This window comes from Astyanax mexicanus, chromosome 11 (assembly GCF_023375975.1).
Source record: "Astyanax mexicanus isolate ESR-SI-001 chromosome 11, AstMex3_surface, whole genome shotgun sequence".
Lineage (NCBI taxonomy): Eukaryota > Metazoa > Chordata > Actinopteri > Characiformes > Acestrorhamphidae > Astyanax > Astyanax mexicanus.
In genome coordinates, this window is record NC_064418.1 from 47,554,549 (window position 1) to 47,569,624 (window position 15,076).

At 38.6% G+C, this 15,076-nt stretch overlaps 3 protein-coding genes across 3 annotated transcripts in view; 2 read left to right on the top strand and 1 right to left on the bottom strand.

Annotated features, from left to right (window-relative positions):
- The window catches only part of LOC107197194 (heat shock 70 kDa protein 12A-like), an 83,520-nt gene that overhangs the window by 43,453 nt on the left and 24,991 nt on the right, over positions 1 to 15,076 (bottom strand). The window lies entirely within an intron of this gene.
- glb1l (galactosidase, beta 1-like) overlaps positions 1 to 15,076 on the top strand; it is a 131,447-nt gene that overhangs the window by 30,771 nt on the left and 85,600 nt on the right. The gene's annotated exons all lie outside the window — the stretch shown is intronic.
- Positions 1,124 to 9,598, top strand: LOC125804908 (uncharacterized). Its single transcript, XM_049484705.1, has 2 exons — positions 1,124 to 8,503; positions 8,966 to 9,598. The coding sequence occupies exon 1, from the start codon at positions 1,527 to 1,529 to the stop codon at positions 7,875 to 7,877; it is 6,351 nt and encodes a 2,116-aa protein (XP_049340662.1). The 5' UTR covers positions 1,124 to 1,526; the 3' UTR covers positions 7,878 to 8,503; positions 8,966 to 9,598.

Consider the following 15,076-nt stretch of genomic DNA (forward strand, 5'->3'; position numbering starts at 1 on the left):
CGAATAAATAGAGGAATAAAATAGCGCTAATTAGCCTAGCGGCTAACGCGTTTTGTTATGCTAAGCTAGCCCATTGAATCTAGCCTGTGATAAGCTAATGCTAAGCTAATTTAGCCTACGCTAAGCTAATGTGTTGAATTTAGCTTATTAAGCTTATGCTAAGCTAACCCTCGTGTATATATTTCAAGCCTGAGGCTATGCTAACGCTATTGGTTAAGGTGTGAGATGAGTTTATCCACTTATAAATGTAATTTTATGGAACGGTGGAGATTTATTAAGCTGTATTTTGGATGTTTAAGACCTGTTTTGAATGTAATACTGTTAAAAGTAATGTTTTTTACTGAGTTCGGTTATGTAAGTGTATTTAAAAAAAAAAGTTAAGAGTTAAGTGAAACTCAGACACTGTTTTATGTAAACAGGCCAGTTTTTTTGTTGGGTGAAATGGATTGGAAATGGATCTTCCCGAACACTCCTCGTGTCGTTCAGCTGCACACGGCCGGTGCAGTGCGCGGTGCTAGGATGGCGAGCCAAGCCCGAGGACCCAAGTGACTTCATTACACTTCATTCACATTTTCAAACACTTGATAGTGAACATTAAAGAAAATTTGTGGACTTTAAGATTATTTGAGTAAAAAGGACACTTTTATTTTATTTTATTTTTTTTTGAAAGACAGGACACTCTACAAAGATACTGAAAAGGGTTAAATTTTAATTGGTTGGATTACTGTTATTTGATTTTGATAATTTCTAAGTGGTTTTGATATTCATTTATTGTTTTTGCTACAGAGAATTGTTATTTTTTATTTCTGGTTGTTTGTTAAAGGGTATACTATTGGTGTAAAATAACCTAGAGGTTTAATTGGATAACAGTAATTATAATAATACTTACCTTTAATCAATAATCCATTAGACCTAGAAGAAAGAAATAATTAATTAGTTATAAAATACCTATAAATAGATTAAAATAATAAAATAATACTTACCTTAACTGCATAAATACATCTAAAATAAAGAACACCGGTGATTAGTGTGGAGAAATAATAGTAATTAATATAATATTAAATATACAAATACTGAAATACAAAGGGTATAATTACCATTTTCATTGTTGACCAAGGTTATTGAAGGGTGAATTCTTTTGGAAACTGAGTAACTGAATTGTTTTTTATTTATTTATTTACAGAATTTATTTTGTTACATTGTTTTATTTACCTACTGGCATTGATTGACATTTTAATACACTTTATTGCTGCACAAATTCTGGTCTCATTTCTTCCATGTGTATTGCTCCTAGAGCGAACCTAACTGGTCCTAGAACTATCCTAATTATTTTATCAAGTAACACTCATTGTAGTGGTTGTGTAATTGGGTCTATATATCTGTGGTGCTACAGAACTTGGCGAGCCAGCCAGGAGCAATAAAACTGGAAGCAGTGAGACCAAATAATTAGAACACACACCTAAAAACTATATAAATAAGCTAAACAAAATCTAGATCTAAAATAGCACTCAAAGTGTATACTCACCATGGAAATTGTAGAACAGGAAGAAGTTAATGTTGCTAACTCAGTTCTTGTTAGTGGGTTAACTGAGACAGAAACAGATACAGAACTAACTGACTATTTAGAGCAGCATGGCTACATTGCAAGGGTACTGCGTATTGATAACCCCACGTCAGCCTTTCACAAAAATGCAATAGTGGAGTTTAAAAGTTCTTTAGCTCTCAGTACTCTAAAACCCTTACTGCCATATACTTACCGTAGTTCAAGGCAAAAAGATGTCTCCTACAAGATAACTGCTTTGGCAAGCGTATACATGCCTTCAGCCACAAAAACTGATGCAAACTGGTTCCTAGCCGAATTCCAAAAGCTAGCAGCACAAAGCAGGAAGCCGTTAACAGAACTTCTACAAGAGCAACTCCTTCTGTGTCGTGAAACAATGACATGTCAAGAAGATAACCAAACTGGCCGAATCCAAGATAGTTCCAGTTCATGGGAGGCAGAACCTACAAATCAAGTGTCATCAGCTTATCCACAGTCACCAACGAATGCTCAGAGCTTCCCAGCGATTAACTCAGAGAGACGATCTGAACATAATGTGGTGCTCACACCAGAGGAATTGAACCCTCCTGCTATTCAACGCGTTGTTGTTGAACATGTTGTAAGGAGTGGAGAAACTGCAGCACATGCAAATGCCCCAGTAAGGCTTAGAGTCTTTTCAGGGAAGAAACCCCATCCTAATAATGAGGTTGACTATGAGACATGGAGAAACAACGTTGAACTACTGTTGCAAGACCCTGCAGTGTCAGACTTGTGTCGATCCAGAAGAGTTCTTGATAGTCTTTTGCCTCCAGCAGCTAATCTAGTAAAGCATCTGGGTCCACAGGCTACTCCAAGAGCTTATCTAGACCTACTTGACTCAGCTTTCGCCACTGTTGAAGACGGTGATGAGCTCTTCGCAAGATTTCTGAATACTCTACAGGATGCTGGTGAAAAGCCGTCCGAATACCTCCAAAGGCTCTACATTGTTTTAAGTAAAGTGATCAAACAAGGCAGTCTACCCACCAGTGAGGAGAACAGGCACCTGTTACGCCAGTTTTGTCGTGGATGTTGGGATAATGGGTTACTTGCTGACCTCCAGCTGGAGCAGAAGAAGAATAACCCACCCTCATTTTCTGAGCTATTGTTCCATCTTCGTATGGAAGAAGATAAGCACATTGCCAAAGAGATGAGAATGAAAAAGCATCTTGGTAATGCAAAGTTTCGTGCCAGCTCCCATGCTGTCAGGGCTGAGACTTATGTTAGCCAAGAAGAAGAAACCCTTAGTGCTGAGGTTGACAGCCTAAGAAAACAAGTCAAAGACTTGCAAGGGCAACTTAAAGTGTCAAAGCCAAAGCCAAATTGCCCTGAGTACTCAGAAGGTGCTATTTTAGAGCTGAGACAACAAGTAGCCCACCTGCAGAGTCAAGTTGCCAACATGATGGTTCCAGAGCCACAGAAACCCATTGCAGTGCTGTCTGAAATGAGAAACAAGAAAAGAGACAGAACAGTGACACAAGAAACACAGACCAGTGCTACCAAAGAGTCCAGTCAAAGGCCGAGACCATGGTACTGTTTCTGCTGTGGAGAAGACGGACATACTGCTGTATCCTGTCCAGCTGATCCCAACCCTTCCTTAGTGGCTGCTAAAAAGAAGCAGTTAATTGAGAAGCAGCATGCTTGGGACCGTGAACACAGTACAGTGAACCAGACAATCTCACAGAGAACTAAGAACCCTAATGTTACCAGGGCCAGTGTAAACAACCAAACTACTCAGACCAAAACATATGGTAACCTACCCAGAGGTCTAGTAGGGACCAAGTGTATTTCTGAAGTGATCATTGATGGACAGAAATACAACTGCTTGCTTGACACAGGGTCACAGGTGACAACTGTTTCCAAATCCTTTCATGAGACACATCAGCCAGCCCTGAGCTGTAAACCTATTGGTGATCTACTAGAAGTAGAAGCAGCTAATGGACAGCCCGTTCCATATTCAGGTTATGTAGAATTGAACATCACTTTTCCAAAAGAGTTTCTAGGTACAGTTGTGGAAGTTCCTACCTTAGCATTAGTTGTTGCAGACATCAGCGAAGCAGCACGACCCACCTTGCTGATAGGAACCAATACTTTGGATGTCCTGTATGAGAAACATTTTGAGAAGAATCAGTTGAAACATCAGTCACCACATCATGGCTATAAAATGGTCCTGAAAACACTAGAAATGAGACATAAGCAAACTGAAAACTGCACAGTAGGCACGGTAAGGCTTCATAGTAATGCACCCAAAATCATTCCAGCAGGCCAGTGTTCTATTTTAGAAGGATCCGTGAACCACAGAGGTGCTGACCGATGGGTTGTTCTGGAGTCACCCTCAACAGCTTCTCTTCCTGGTGGTCTCATTGTGACCAACAGCCTGATTACTCTACCTGACAAGTTTCACGCTAAGCTGCCTGTGGTACTGAGGAACGAGACAGACCATGATATTACCCTAACTCCTAATCGAGTCCTTGCTGAATTGCATGCACTGCAACAAATCCTGCCCAGTGATGCATTGAATAAAAACTCCATTGACACCTCACCTATGACAGCTTCTGTCACAGATGCAAGTATCAAGTTTGACTTTGCTGATTCACCTATCCCAGCTGAGTGGAGAGAAAGGATAGAGTGCAAACTGAGAGCTATGCCTGAAGTCTTTGCTCACCACGACCTGGACTTTGGACACACAAACCAAGTGAAACATCGCATCAAGTTGTCTGATGAAACTCCTTTCAAACAGCGAGCTAGACCAATACATCCTCGGGACTTTGATGCAGTAAAAAGACATCTAGAAGAGTTGTTAGAGTCTGGAGTAATCAGAGAGTCTGAATCCTCCTTTTCATCCCCTATTGTTGTAGTCAGGAAGAAGAACGGTGAAGTAAGACTCTGTGTAGATTACCGGAAACTCAATCTGCAAACTGTGAAAGATGCATATGCCCTACCTCATTTGGAGGAAACCTTTTCTGTGTTGACAGGATCCAAATGGTTCTCAGTTCTTGATCTGAAGTCAGGGTATTATCAGATTGAGCTGGAAGAAGCAGATAAACATAAAACAGCTTTTGTATGCCCACTTGGATTCTGGGAATGGAATCGTATGCCGCAGGGGATCACTAACGCCCCAAGTACATTTCAAAGACTCATGGAGAAGTGTATGTCAGACCTCAACCTCCGAGAAGTCATTGTCTTTCTGGACGACCTCATTATCTTCTCAGAAACCTTAGAGGAGCATGAGGAGCGCCTTTTCAAAGTCCTCCAACGACTCAAGGAGTATGGTCTCAAGCTATCCCCTGAGAAATGTAAATTTTTCCAGAAGTCCGTCCGATACCTTGGACACATTGTATCCAGTGATGGAGTGAAAACTGACCCAGAGAAAATTGCAGTCCTGAAGAACTGGCCGAGTCCCAAGAACCTCAAAGAACTCCGTTCCTTTTTAGGATTTGCAGGGTACTATCGAAGGTTCATCAGAGACTTCTCGAAGATAGTCAAACCGCTGAATGAGCTAACTGCTGGATATGCTCCTAAGAGGAAAGGATGCAAGCTGACCAAAAGTCAGAACCAGTACTACAAGCCAAAAGAACTGTTTGGAGACCGCTGGACGGAAAACTGTCAGGAAGCTTTTGACACTGTCATCGCTAAACTCACTTCAGCCCCTGTCCTGGGATTTGCCAACCCCAGTCTGCCATACATCTTGCACACCGATGCCAGCACCGTTGGCCTTGGAGCTGCCTTATACCAGGAGCAGGACGGGCACCAACGTGTAATAGCATATGCCAGTCGTGGTCTTTCAAAAAGTGAAGCGCGATACCCAGCGCATAAGCTTGAATTCTTGGCCCTCAAGTGGGCTGTAACAGACAAATTTTCTGACTATCTATATGGCAATTCGTTCACAGTGATAACTGACAGCAATCCTCTGACATACATCCTCACTTCAGCGAAGTTGGATGCTGCAAGCTACAGGTGGTTGTCAGCATTGTCAACATTTTCCTTTAAGTTGCAATATAGACCTGGCAAACATAACCTCGATGCAGATGCCCTCTCACGACATCTCATGAATACTAAAATTGATGACCCTTCTTCTCAGAAAGAACAAGACCGAATTAGACAGTTTACGCTGCAACACTTACCAGAGCTTACCACTAATGCAGAAGTGAGCACCGAAGTGGTCCAGGCAATCTGCGAAGCTCGGTTAGTATGCCAGCCATCCTTGAGTGCATCAGAAGTCGAACCCATTCCCTTAGTCGGATCCCTGTCTACTCATCCTGATTCTTTACCTGATGCTTTTGTGTTGGGCGAACACTTTGAAGGGTTTCCAGTCATCCCAATGATAACTGAAGTTGAGTTACAACAGAAACAGAGGTCAGACCCTGTTATCAGAGAAGTAATCTCATCTTTTGAAAGGGGAGAGGTGCCAACCCCATCTGCAAGAAGGGAGATGCCAAAACTTTCTCTGATGTGCCGAGAGTGGAATCGGTTACAAATGAAGGACGGAATTTTGTACAGAAGAAGACAACTAGGACAAGATGTCAATTTCCAGCTAGTTCTACCAGAAGAACTAAGAGAGATGGTAATGAAGAGCCTCCATGATGACATGGGCCACCTAGGGTTGGAGCGTACCCTAGATCTTTTAAGAGCACGCTTTTATTGGCCCCAAATGGCATCAGATGTGGAGAGGAAGCTAAAGACATGCAGTCGCTGTGTACTCAGGAAAGCACCAGCTGAAAGAGCCGCACCATTAGTTAACATCAAAGCAACAAGACCCCTAGAATTGGTGTGTATGGACTTCCTGTCATTAGAACCAGATCGCAGCAACACCAAAGACATCCTGGTGATCACAGATTATTTCACCAAATATGCTGTGGCAATACCTACTCCCAATCAGAAGGCCAGGACTGTGGCGAAGTGCTTATGGGAGAACTTCATAATTCATTATGGTGTTCCTGAAAAGCTGCACAGTGACCAAGGTCCTGACTTTGAGTCCAAAACGATCAAGGAGCTGTGTGAAGTCATGGGAATTCATAAAGTAAGGACTACACCATATCATCCACGTGGTAATCCGGTGGAACGATTCAATCGGACACTACTGAGCATGATTGGGACTTTGCAAGAGAAAGAGAAGTCGTGTTGGCGAGATTTTGTTAAGCCATTAGTACATGCTTATAACTGTACGAAGCATGACAGTACAGGGTTTACCCCTTACGAGCTAATGTTCGGAAGGAAACCAAGACTGCCAATTGACCTCGCTTTCAACATCTCTGTGAACAAGCAACATGAGAAGACTCACTCTCAGTATGTGAGCCATCTGAGAACTCAACTGGAAGAGAGCTATAGATTGGCTACCGAGAATGCTGCAAAATCTGCTGAAAGAAACAAGGCACGATTTGACAAAAGAGTCACTGAATCAACCCTAGAGAAGGGTGATCGTGTGTTAGTGAGGAATGTGAAACTGAGGGGAAAACATAAATTGTCAGATAAATGGGAATCTGTTGTGTATGTTGTTGTGGGCAGAGCAGGAGAACTCCCAGTGTACACAGTAAAGCCTGAGAACAAGGCTGGGCCCCTACGTACATTGCACAGAGATTTGCTCCGACCGTGCAACTTCCTATCACCAGAAGAAGCTGACCTTCCTATTTCTAAGGTTAGGAGACCAAGAACAAGACAGATGTCACCCAAAGAGAATTCAGAAGAGTCTGATTCTAACTCTGATTCTGATGACTACCCAATCTACTATTCTTCAGTTCCCTTAAGGCTTGAACCTGTTGAAATTGTTCAGATCCATGAGGATGAAAGAATACCAGTTGACTCTAACTTCAGAATCCAGCTTGAACCAGCTGTAAAGAACCCGTCTGCTGAACCTGAGATTCCTGAAAGAGAAAACTTACCTGAGAAGATCCCTGTAAAAGAAGACCTACCTGAAAGATTAGCAGAAAATGAATACTTACCTACAGACCATGTCGACGATCCAGCTCTAAATTCTGAAATGCTGCATTCTGCTACACCTGCTGAAGAGGTACCAGAAAACGCAGAACACCTACAGCCTTCCACAGAGGAATCTGAGGATGAAGAAACTCCAGCATCAGTGAGACGCTCCACAAGACACAGAGAAAAAGCCAAGAGACTAACCTATCCAGAGCTAGGCAATCCTCTGATATCCATTGTCCAGTCCCTATTCCAAGGTATGACTACAGCCCTCACTCAGTCTCTTATAGAAGCTGCCTCTATGGAATATGCCAATCCTGCTGTGAGACATCCCACTAGTCCAATGCACAGGGATGTGCATGCAGTTAAAGACGGGAGGGTGTAACCCAGGTCTTAAATGGGTCACAAAGACAGATAAATTAGATAACTGCAGAAAGTAAATAATGAATATATATTTTTATTATTTCTTTAATTATTCTGAAACAGTATAAATTAATTAATAGAAAAAAAGAAAACTCCCAAACAGTGTTTAAAATGAAAAGGAAATCGTTTTTATTTATTTTAGATAATAAATGAAATAAAACTTTTAGGCGCTAAACAGCAGCCAATCAGTTCTTCAGATGATCCAAGGTGCTAAACAGCAGCCAATCATAATAATCCTCTAAGAGACAGAGGCGGAGCCTGTTGGTTAGTGGACGTCAATCCCTGGCTGTTTTACCCAGAAAGTTCTGCGGGAGGAGAAGAGACAGGTCATGCAAGAAGTTCTCTGCTTAAAGTATTAAAAAAAAAATACTAGAAAACGCTAGAATTCAGTGCTGTAGATAGTGAGTAAATCACTACCAAGCTGACCGCTGTTAGATTTGAGGCTGCAGAGTGGAGGAAGGGAGAGAGGCTCACTTATTGTGCCTCGTGAAACTTTGCCAGTTACACGCTCCGGTAATCTCCAGGTGGAGGTAGAACCTGGTGTCCATGTGCCCTGGGGTGGTGTGTGAAAACCTTGGATAGGATTCGGTGAGTTTAGAGTATATTTAAACATGTTTTCTGACCAAATTGCCGAATAAATAGAGGAATAAAATAGCGCTAATTAGCCTAGCGGCTAACGCGTTTTGTTATGCTAAGCTAGCCCATTGAATCTAGCCTGTGATAAGCTAATGCTAAGCTAATTTAGCCTACGCTAAGCTAATGTGTTGAATTTAGCTTATTAAGCTTATGCTAAGCTAACCCTCGTGTATATATTTCAAGCCTGAGGCTATGCTAACGCTATTGGTTAAGGTGTGAGATGAGTTTATCCACTTATAAATGTAATTTTATGGAACGGTGGAGATTTATTAAGCTGTATTTTGGATGTTTAAGACCTGTTTTGAATGTAATACTGTTAAAAGTAATGTTTTTTACTGAGTTCGGTTATGTAAGTGTATTTAAAAAAAAAAGTTAAGAGTTAAGTGAAACTCAGACACTGTTTTATGTAAACAGGCCAGTTTTTTTGTTGGGTGAAATGGATTGGAAATGGATCTTCCCGAACACTCCTCGTGTCGTTCAGCTGCACACGGCCGGTGCAGTGCGCGGTGCTAGGATGGCGAGCCAAGCCCGAGGACCCAAGTGACTTCATTACACTTCATTCACATTTTCAAACACTTGATAGTGAACATTAAAGAAAATTTGTGGACTTTAAGATTATTTGAGTAAAAAGGACACTTTTATTTTATTTTATTTTTTTTTGAAAGACAGGACACTCTACAAAGATACTGAAAAGGGTTAAATTTTAATTGGTTGGATTACTGTTATTTGATTTTGATAATTTCTAAGTGGTTTTGATATTCATTTATTGTTTTTGCTACAGAGAATTGTTATTTTTTATTTCTGGTTGTTTGTTAAAGGGTATACTATTGGTGTAAAATAACCTAGAGGTTTAATTGGATAACAGTAATTATAATAATACTTACCTTTAATCAATAATCCATTAGACCTAGAAGAAAGAAATAATTAATTAGTTATAAAATACCTATAAATAGATTAAAATAATAAAATAATACTTACCTTAACTGCATAAATACATCTAAAATAAAGAACACCGGTGATTAGTGTGGAGAAATAATAGTAATTAATATAATATTAAATATACAAATACTGAAATACAAAGGGTATAATTACCATTTTCATTGTTGACCAAGGTTATTGAAGGGTGAATTCTTTTGGAAACTGAGTAACTGAATTGTTTTTTATTTATTTATTTACAGAATTTATTTTGTTACATTGTTTTATTTACCTACTGGCATTGATTGACATTTTAATACACTTTATTGCTGCACAAATTCTGGTCTCATTTCTTCCATGTGTATTGCTCCTAGAGCGAACCTAACTGGTCCTAGAACTATCCTAATTATTTTATCAAGTAACACTCATTGTAGTGGTTGTGTAATTGGGTCTATATATCTGTGGTGCTACACTAACATTTGAACCACAAAATTAATATTTGCTGTATTTTATTCACTTCCACTTGCTACATACAGAACTATAATGTGGCTGGGTACACGGTTAATATCCATAACGTGCACGAACTGCACTTTTACTATGAAAATATTCATCTTACCATGCTGCAGATAAGTTCTCCGCTCGGCTCGACTGGACTCCGCTCGGCTCAGCTCGGCAGACTGTGTGAGCTCTGTGGAGGCAGCCCTCAGGGGCGGGGTTATTTAAATGAGTAGGCTGTCTCTCCACAGTCTTTCTCCCTCCTCTGGTCTCTACTGCACAGACTCTGGTTTCAGAATCGCCAAAATGGCGGAAGATTTTGGCTTCATTTTCATTGAATGAATGGGAACGGCGACACGGCGTCCATCTTTATATACAGTCTATGGTCTGAACTGAATACACAGCCCACCCCCCCCCCCCCCCCACATAACGGAGAAAAGCCTCCAGAAATTGCTTGTCTCAGTGTGTTTCGGTTTGTTTTCAGTGTGTTTCTAGTCTAAATATACAACCCCCCCCCCCCCACATAATGGAGGAAAGCACCCAGAAATTGCTTCTCTCAGTGTGTTTCGGTTTGTTTTCAGTTCTAGTCTAAATATACAATATGCACACAGTAAGTTCCTAGTCTAAACTCAATACACAAAAATAGTCTAAACCACCCCCCCCCCCCCCCACACTGTTTTCAGCGTGTTTCTAGTCTAAATATACACCCCCCCACACACCCGGCAGAAATCTGCAGAAAGCACACTGAAAATTCCTAGTCCTAGAGCTAAGAAACAAATGGTTAGAATTTGTCTATGGAGGAACACCACCAGCGAAAAGTACGATTAAGATAGACAGGTGTATGTTGAGAACAGTTCTGTTTACACTAGTTACTTAGCTAGCTAGCTACCTTGTGTAAGCAAAGGTTTTGTTGCTGCACAGCCAACGAACCCCCGGGTGGATTTTAACTTTCTGGATCTGGACTACCCACGTCTGTGTGTAAGTAATCTCCAGGATCTCCAGTGGATTTTGCATTTTACAAAGACCCTAAGACTAGGTCTGAACTCACTTAGCAGGGCATTACACATGTTATAAAGTAATATATGAAATTGCAAATATATGGAGTGAATTTTGTGCCAAAAAAATAAAATCCGCAATAAAAAAAATTAAGAATCAAAAGGAAAAAATGTATGTTGCAAATTCAAAAGAGAAAAAAATATATAGCAAATACATATTTTAAATATACTTGGTTAGTTTATTATCCTTTGCAGTTATTTTGGAATTATTTCAGTTTGAATTTTGCCTGTCTTTGCTTAATTTTTTTGTGTTTTTGTGAATTTTCTGTTAAAGACTTTTGCTTCTGGAATCTCTCGTTTACTTCTGCTTCAGTTTTTTGCTTCTGAGTTTTGCGACAGTTGGGCGGGGCTTAGAAAAAGGCTTTACCCTTGAATCTCCATTGGTCAGCTGGTTTTAGACTGACTGCTGGTACCCTGAACCCTAATCTGAGACTGACCACACCCACCACGCCAGCTTCAAAACAGGCCGGAGTGAGCAGGTTCTAGGGCAGCAGCAGCAGCAGATACCAGGGTACCAATTACCAGTAACTTATATTGTAATGTTTTTACATGAGTTAAAGAGAAAAGGGCGAGAAAGCAGAATAAATCTTTGCAGCCCTGCATTCATTCTAATGAACATTTATATGATTGGATCAAACATATACAGTTTCACTGTTATCAGATCAATTAACTCATTATCAAAATCATTGTTTAAGATGTAAGCAGAGGAAATTGGCATCAGATATGCAGGATACACTGTAAAAAGTGAAGCATGGAGCTGTTCATTCAAGCTAATAAATATGATTGAACACAGTACAATTATTGACTTTATTGTGAAACTCAACCTTTTTGAATTTTGATGTGTCAATTTTGATTCAGACTAAATTAATTACAATTCTGAAGGAAATAAACCAAATGTTTTGGTTCCACTGAAATCATACTCGAAGAAAAGAGATAAGGATGTAATATTTTTAATTTGAATCAAACATGAATTGCGCATGCGCACTGTGGAGCACGGGAGAAGTTGTAGAGAAGTGCTTCAGAGCACTGAGGGAGAGAGGGAGAAAGTGCCTGAACGCGCTCGCGAGAGAGAGAATGAGAGAGGGAGAAAGTGCCTGAACGCGCTCGCGAGAGAGAGAATGAGAGAGGGAGAAAGTGCCTGAACGCGCTCGCGAGAGAGAGAATGAGAGAGGGAGAAAGTGCCTGAACGCGCTCGCGAGATATGCTTATGGTATTGTGGCATCGGGACTGGAGGGGGGGCGGAAGGAATTATGGGAGCTCACCCTGTTGGGGGAAGTGGGTGTTTTTCTGCGTGTTTATGTTACTGTTTATCCCAGAGTTTCATGTCATGTTTTATTATCACTGTTCTAGTATTATTCATGTAGTTATCAGTTATGTGGTTGTTTTGTGCCTCACCCTTTGTGTGTTTTCTGTGTGTGGGAGTGGGGTTAGCTGCGTTGGAACTTTAGTTAGTTTCACTTTTCAAAGTGGAATCCCATGTAAATCCAGCTCTTAGTGTCCTCCTCAGAGCAAAATTAAAAGAGTAAGAGAGCACTGAAACGAATCTCGCTGGTTATCCGTCCTCTTCCACGCCACAGTAACTTCTGGAACTTCTGAATATGCTGCCATGATTTTTTTTTTGAAGTTCGGTTCAATATAAATGTATTAGTTTGGTTCCGAAACTGAAATGTAAAGAATTTAACTTGGATCAAGGTGAATAATTAATTTTGGGTCGAGTGAAGTAATATGGTTTATGTCAAAATAAAATAATCAGGTTGTAACAATTGACTTTATTTAGATTGAGTGAAGTCAAATAGTTTAGATGCAACAAATGGACATCAATTTTTTTAATTTGAGCAGGGCTACACTTTTTACAGTGTATATTGAATTACGTGTATAATCTTGTTATTAACTGTAATGTTTGACATAAAAAAACAATGTTATCTCGTTTGTTGCAGAGAAGTACTTTTAACATCAGAGGGAGCTGCAGCCCTATCAGGACCTTTAATATCCAGCTGTAATTAAAAATTCCACAGTAAAGAGTTAATTACAGGTATACACTTTCACTGACCACTGAGTTTAAGTATATTTGAGTTTATTCTAATGTTATATAGAGTTAATTACAGGTATACACTTTCACTGACCACTGAGTTTAAGTATATTTGAGTTTATTCTAATGTTATATAGAGTTAATTACAGGTATACACTTTCACTGACCACTGAGTTTAAGTATATTTGAGTTTATTCTAATGTTATATAGAGTTAATTACAGGTATACACTTTTACTGACCACTGAGTTTAAATATATTTGAGTTTATTCTAATGTTATATAGAGTTAATTACAGGTATACACTTTTACTGACCACTGAGTTTAAGTATATTTGAGTTTATTCTAATGTTATATAGAGTTAATTACAGGTATACACTTTCACTGACCACTGAGTTTAAGTATATTTGAGTTTATTCTAATGTTATATAGAGTTAATTACAGGTATACACTTTCACTGACCACTGAGTTTAAGTATATTTGAGTTTATTCTAATGTTATATAGAGTTAATTACAGGTATACACTTTTACTGACCACTGAGTTTAAATATATTTGAGTTTATTCTAATGTTATATAGAGTTAATTACAGGTATACACTTTTACTGACCACTGAGTTTAAGTATATTTGAGTTTTTTCTAATGTTATATAGAGTTAATTACAGTTATACAGTTTCACTGACCACTGAGTTTAAGTTTATTTGAGTTTATTCTAATGTTATATAGAGTTAATTACAGGTATACACTTTTACTGACCACTGAGTTTAAATATATTTGAGTTTATTCTAATGTTATATAGAGTTAATTACAGGTATACACTTTTACTGACCACTGAGTTTAAGTATATTTGAGTTTATTCTAATGTTATATAGAGTAAATTACAGGTATACACTTTCACTGACCACTGAGTTTAAGTATATTTGAGTTTATTCTAATGTTATATAGAGTTAATTACAGGTATACACTTTCACTGACCACTGAGTTTAAGCATATTTGAGTTTTTTCTAATGTTATATAGAGTTAATTACAGGTATACAGTTTCACTGACCACTGAGTTTAAGTTTATTTGAGTTTATTCTAATGTTATATAGAGTTAATTACAGGTATACAGTTTCACTGACCACTGGGTTAAAGTATATTTGAGTTTATTCTAATGTTATATAGAGTTAATTACAGGTATACAGTTTCACTGACCACTGAGTTTAAGTTTATTTGAGTTTATTCTAATGTTATATAGAGTTAATTACAGGTATACACTTTTACTGACCACTGAGTTTAAATATATTTGAGTTTATTCTAACGTTATATAGTTAGTTACAGGTATACACTTTTACTGACCACTGAGTTTAAATATATTTGAGTTTATTCTAACGTTATATAGTTAGTTACAGGTATACACTTTTACTGACCACTGAGTTTAAATATATTTGAGTTTATTCTAACGTTATATAGTTAGTTACAGGTATACACTTTTACTGACCACTGAGTTTAAGTATATTTGAGTTTATTCTAATGTTATATAGAGTAAATTACAGGTATACACTTTCACTGACCACTGAGTTTAACTATATTTGAGTTTTTTCTAATGTTATATAGAGTTAATTACAGGTATACAGTTTCACTGACCACTGAGTTTAAGTATATTTGAGTTTTTTCTAATGTTATATAGAGTTAATTACAGGTATACACTTTCACTGACCACTGAGTTTAAGTATATTTGAGTTTATTCTAATGTTATATAGAGTTAATTACAGGTATACAGTTTCACTGACCACTGAGTTTAAGTTTATTTGAGTTTATTCTAATGTTATATAGAGTTAATTACAGGTATAGACTTTTACTGACCACTGAGTTTAAATATATTTGAGTTTATTCTAATGTTATATAGTTAGTTACAGGTATACACTTTTACTGACCACTGAGTTTAAGTATATTTGAGTTTATTCTAATGTTATATAGAGTAAATTACAGGTATACACTTTCACTGACCACTGAGTTTAAGTATATTTGAGTTTATTCTAATGTTATATAGAGTT

Excerpts from the sequence above, each read along its gene's own strand:
- LOC125804908 (XM_049484705.1), top strand. The coding sequence starts at position 1,527 with ATGGAAATTGTAGAACAGGAAGAAGTTAATGTTGCTAACTCAGTTCTT.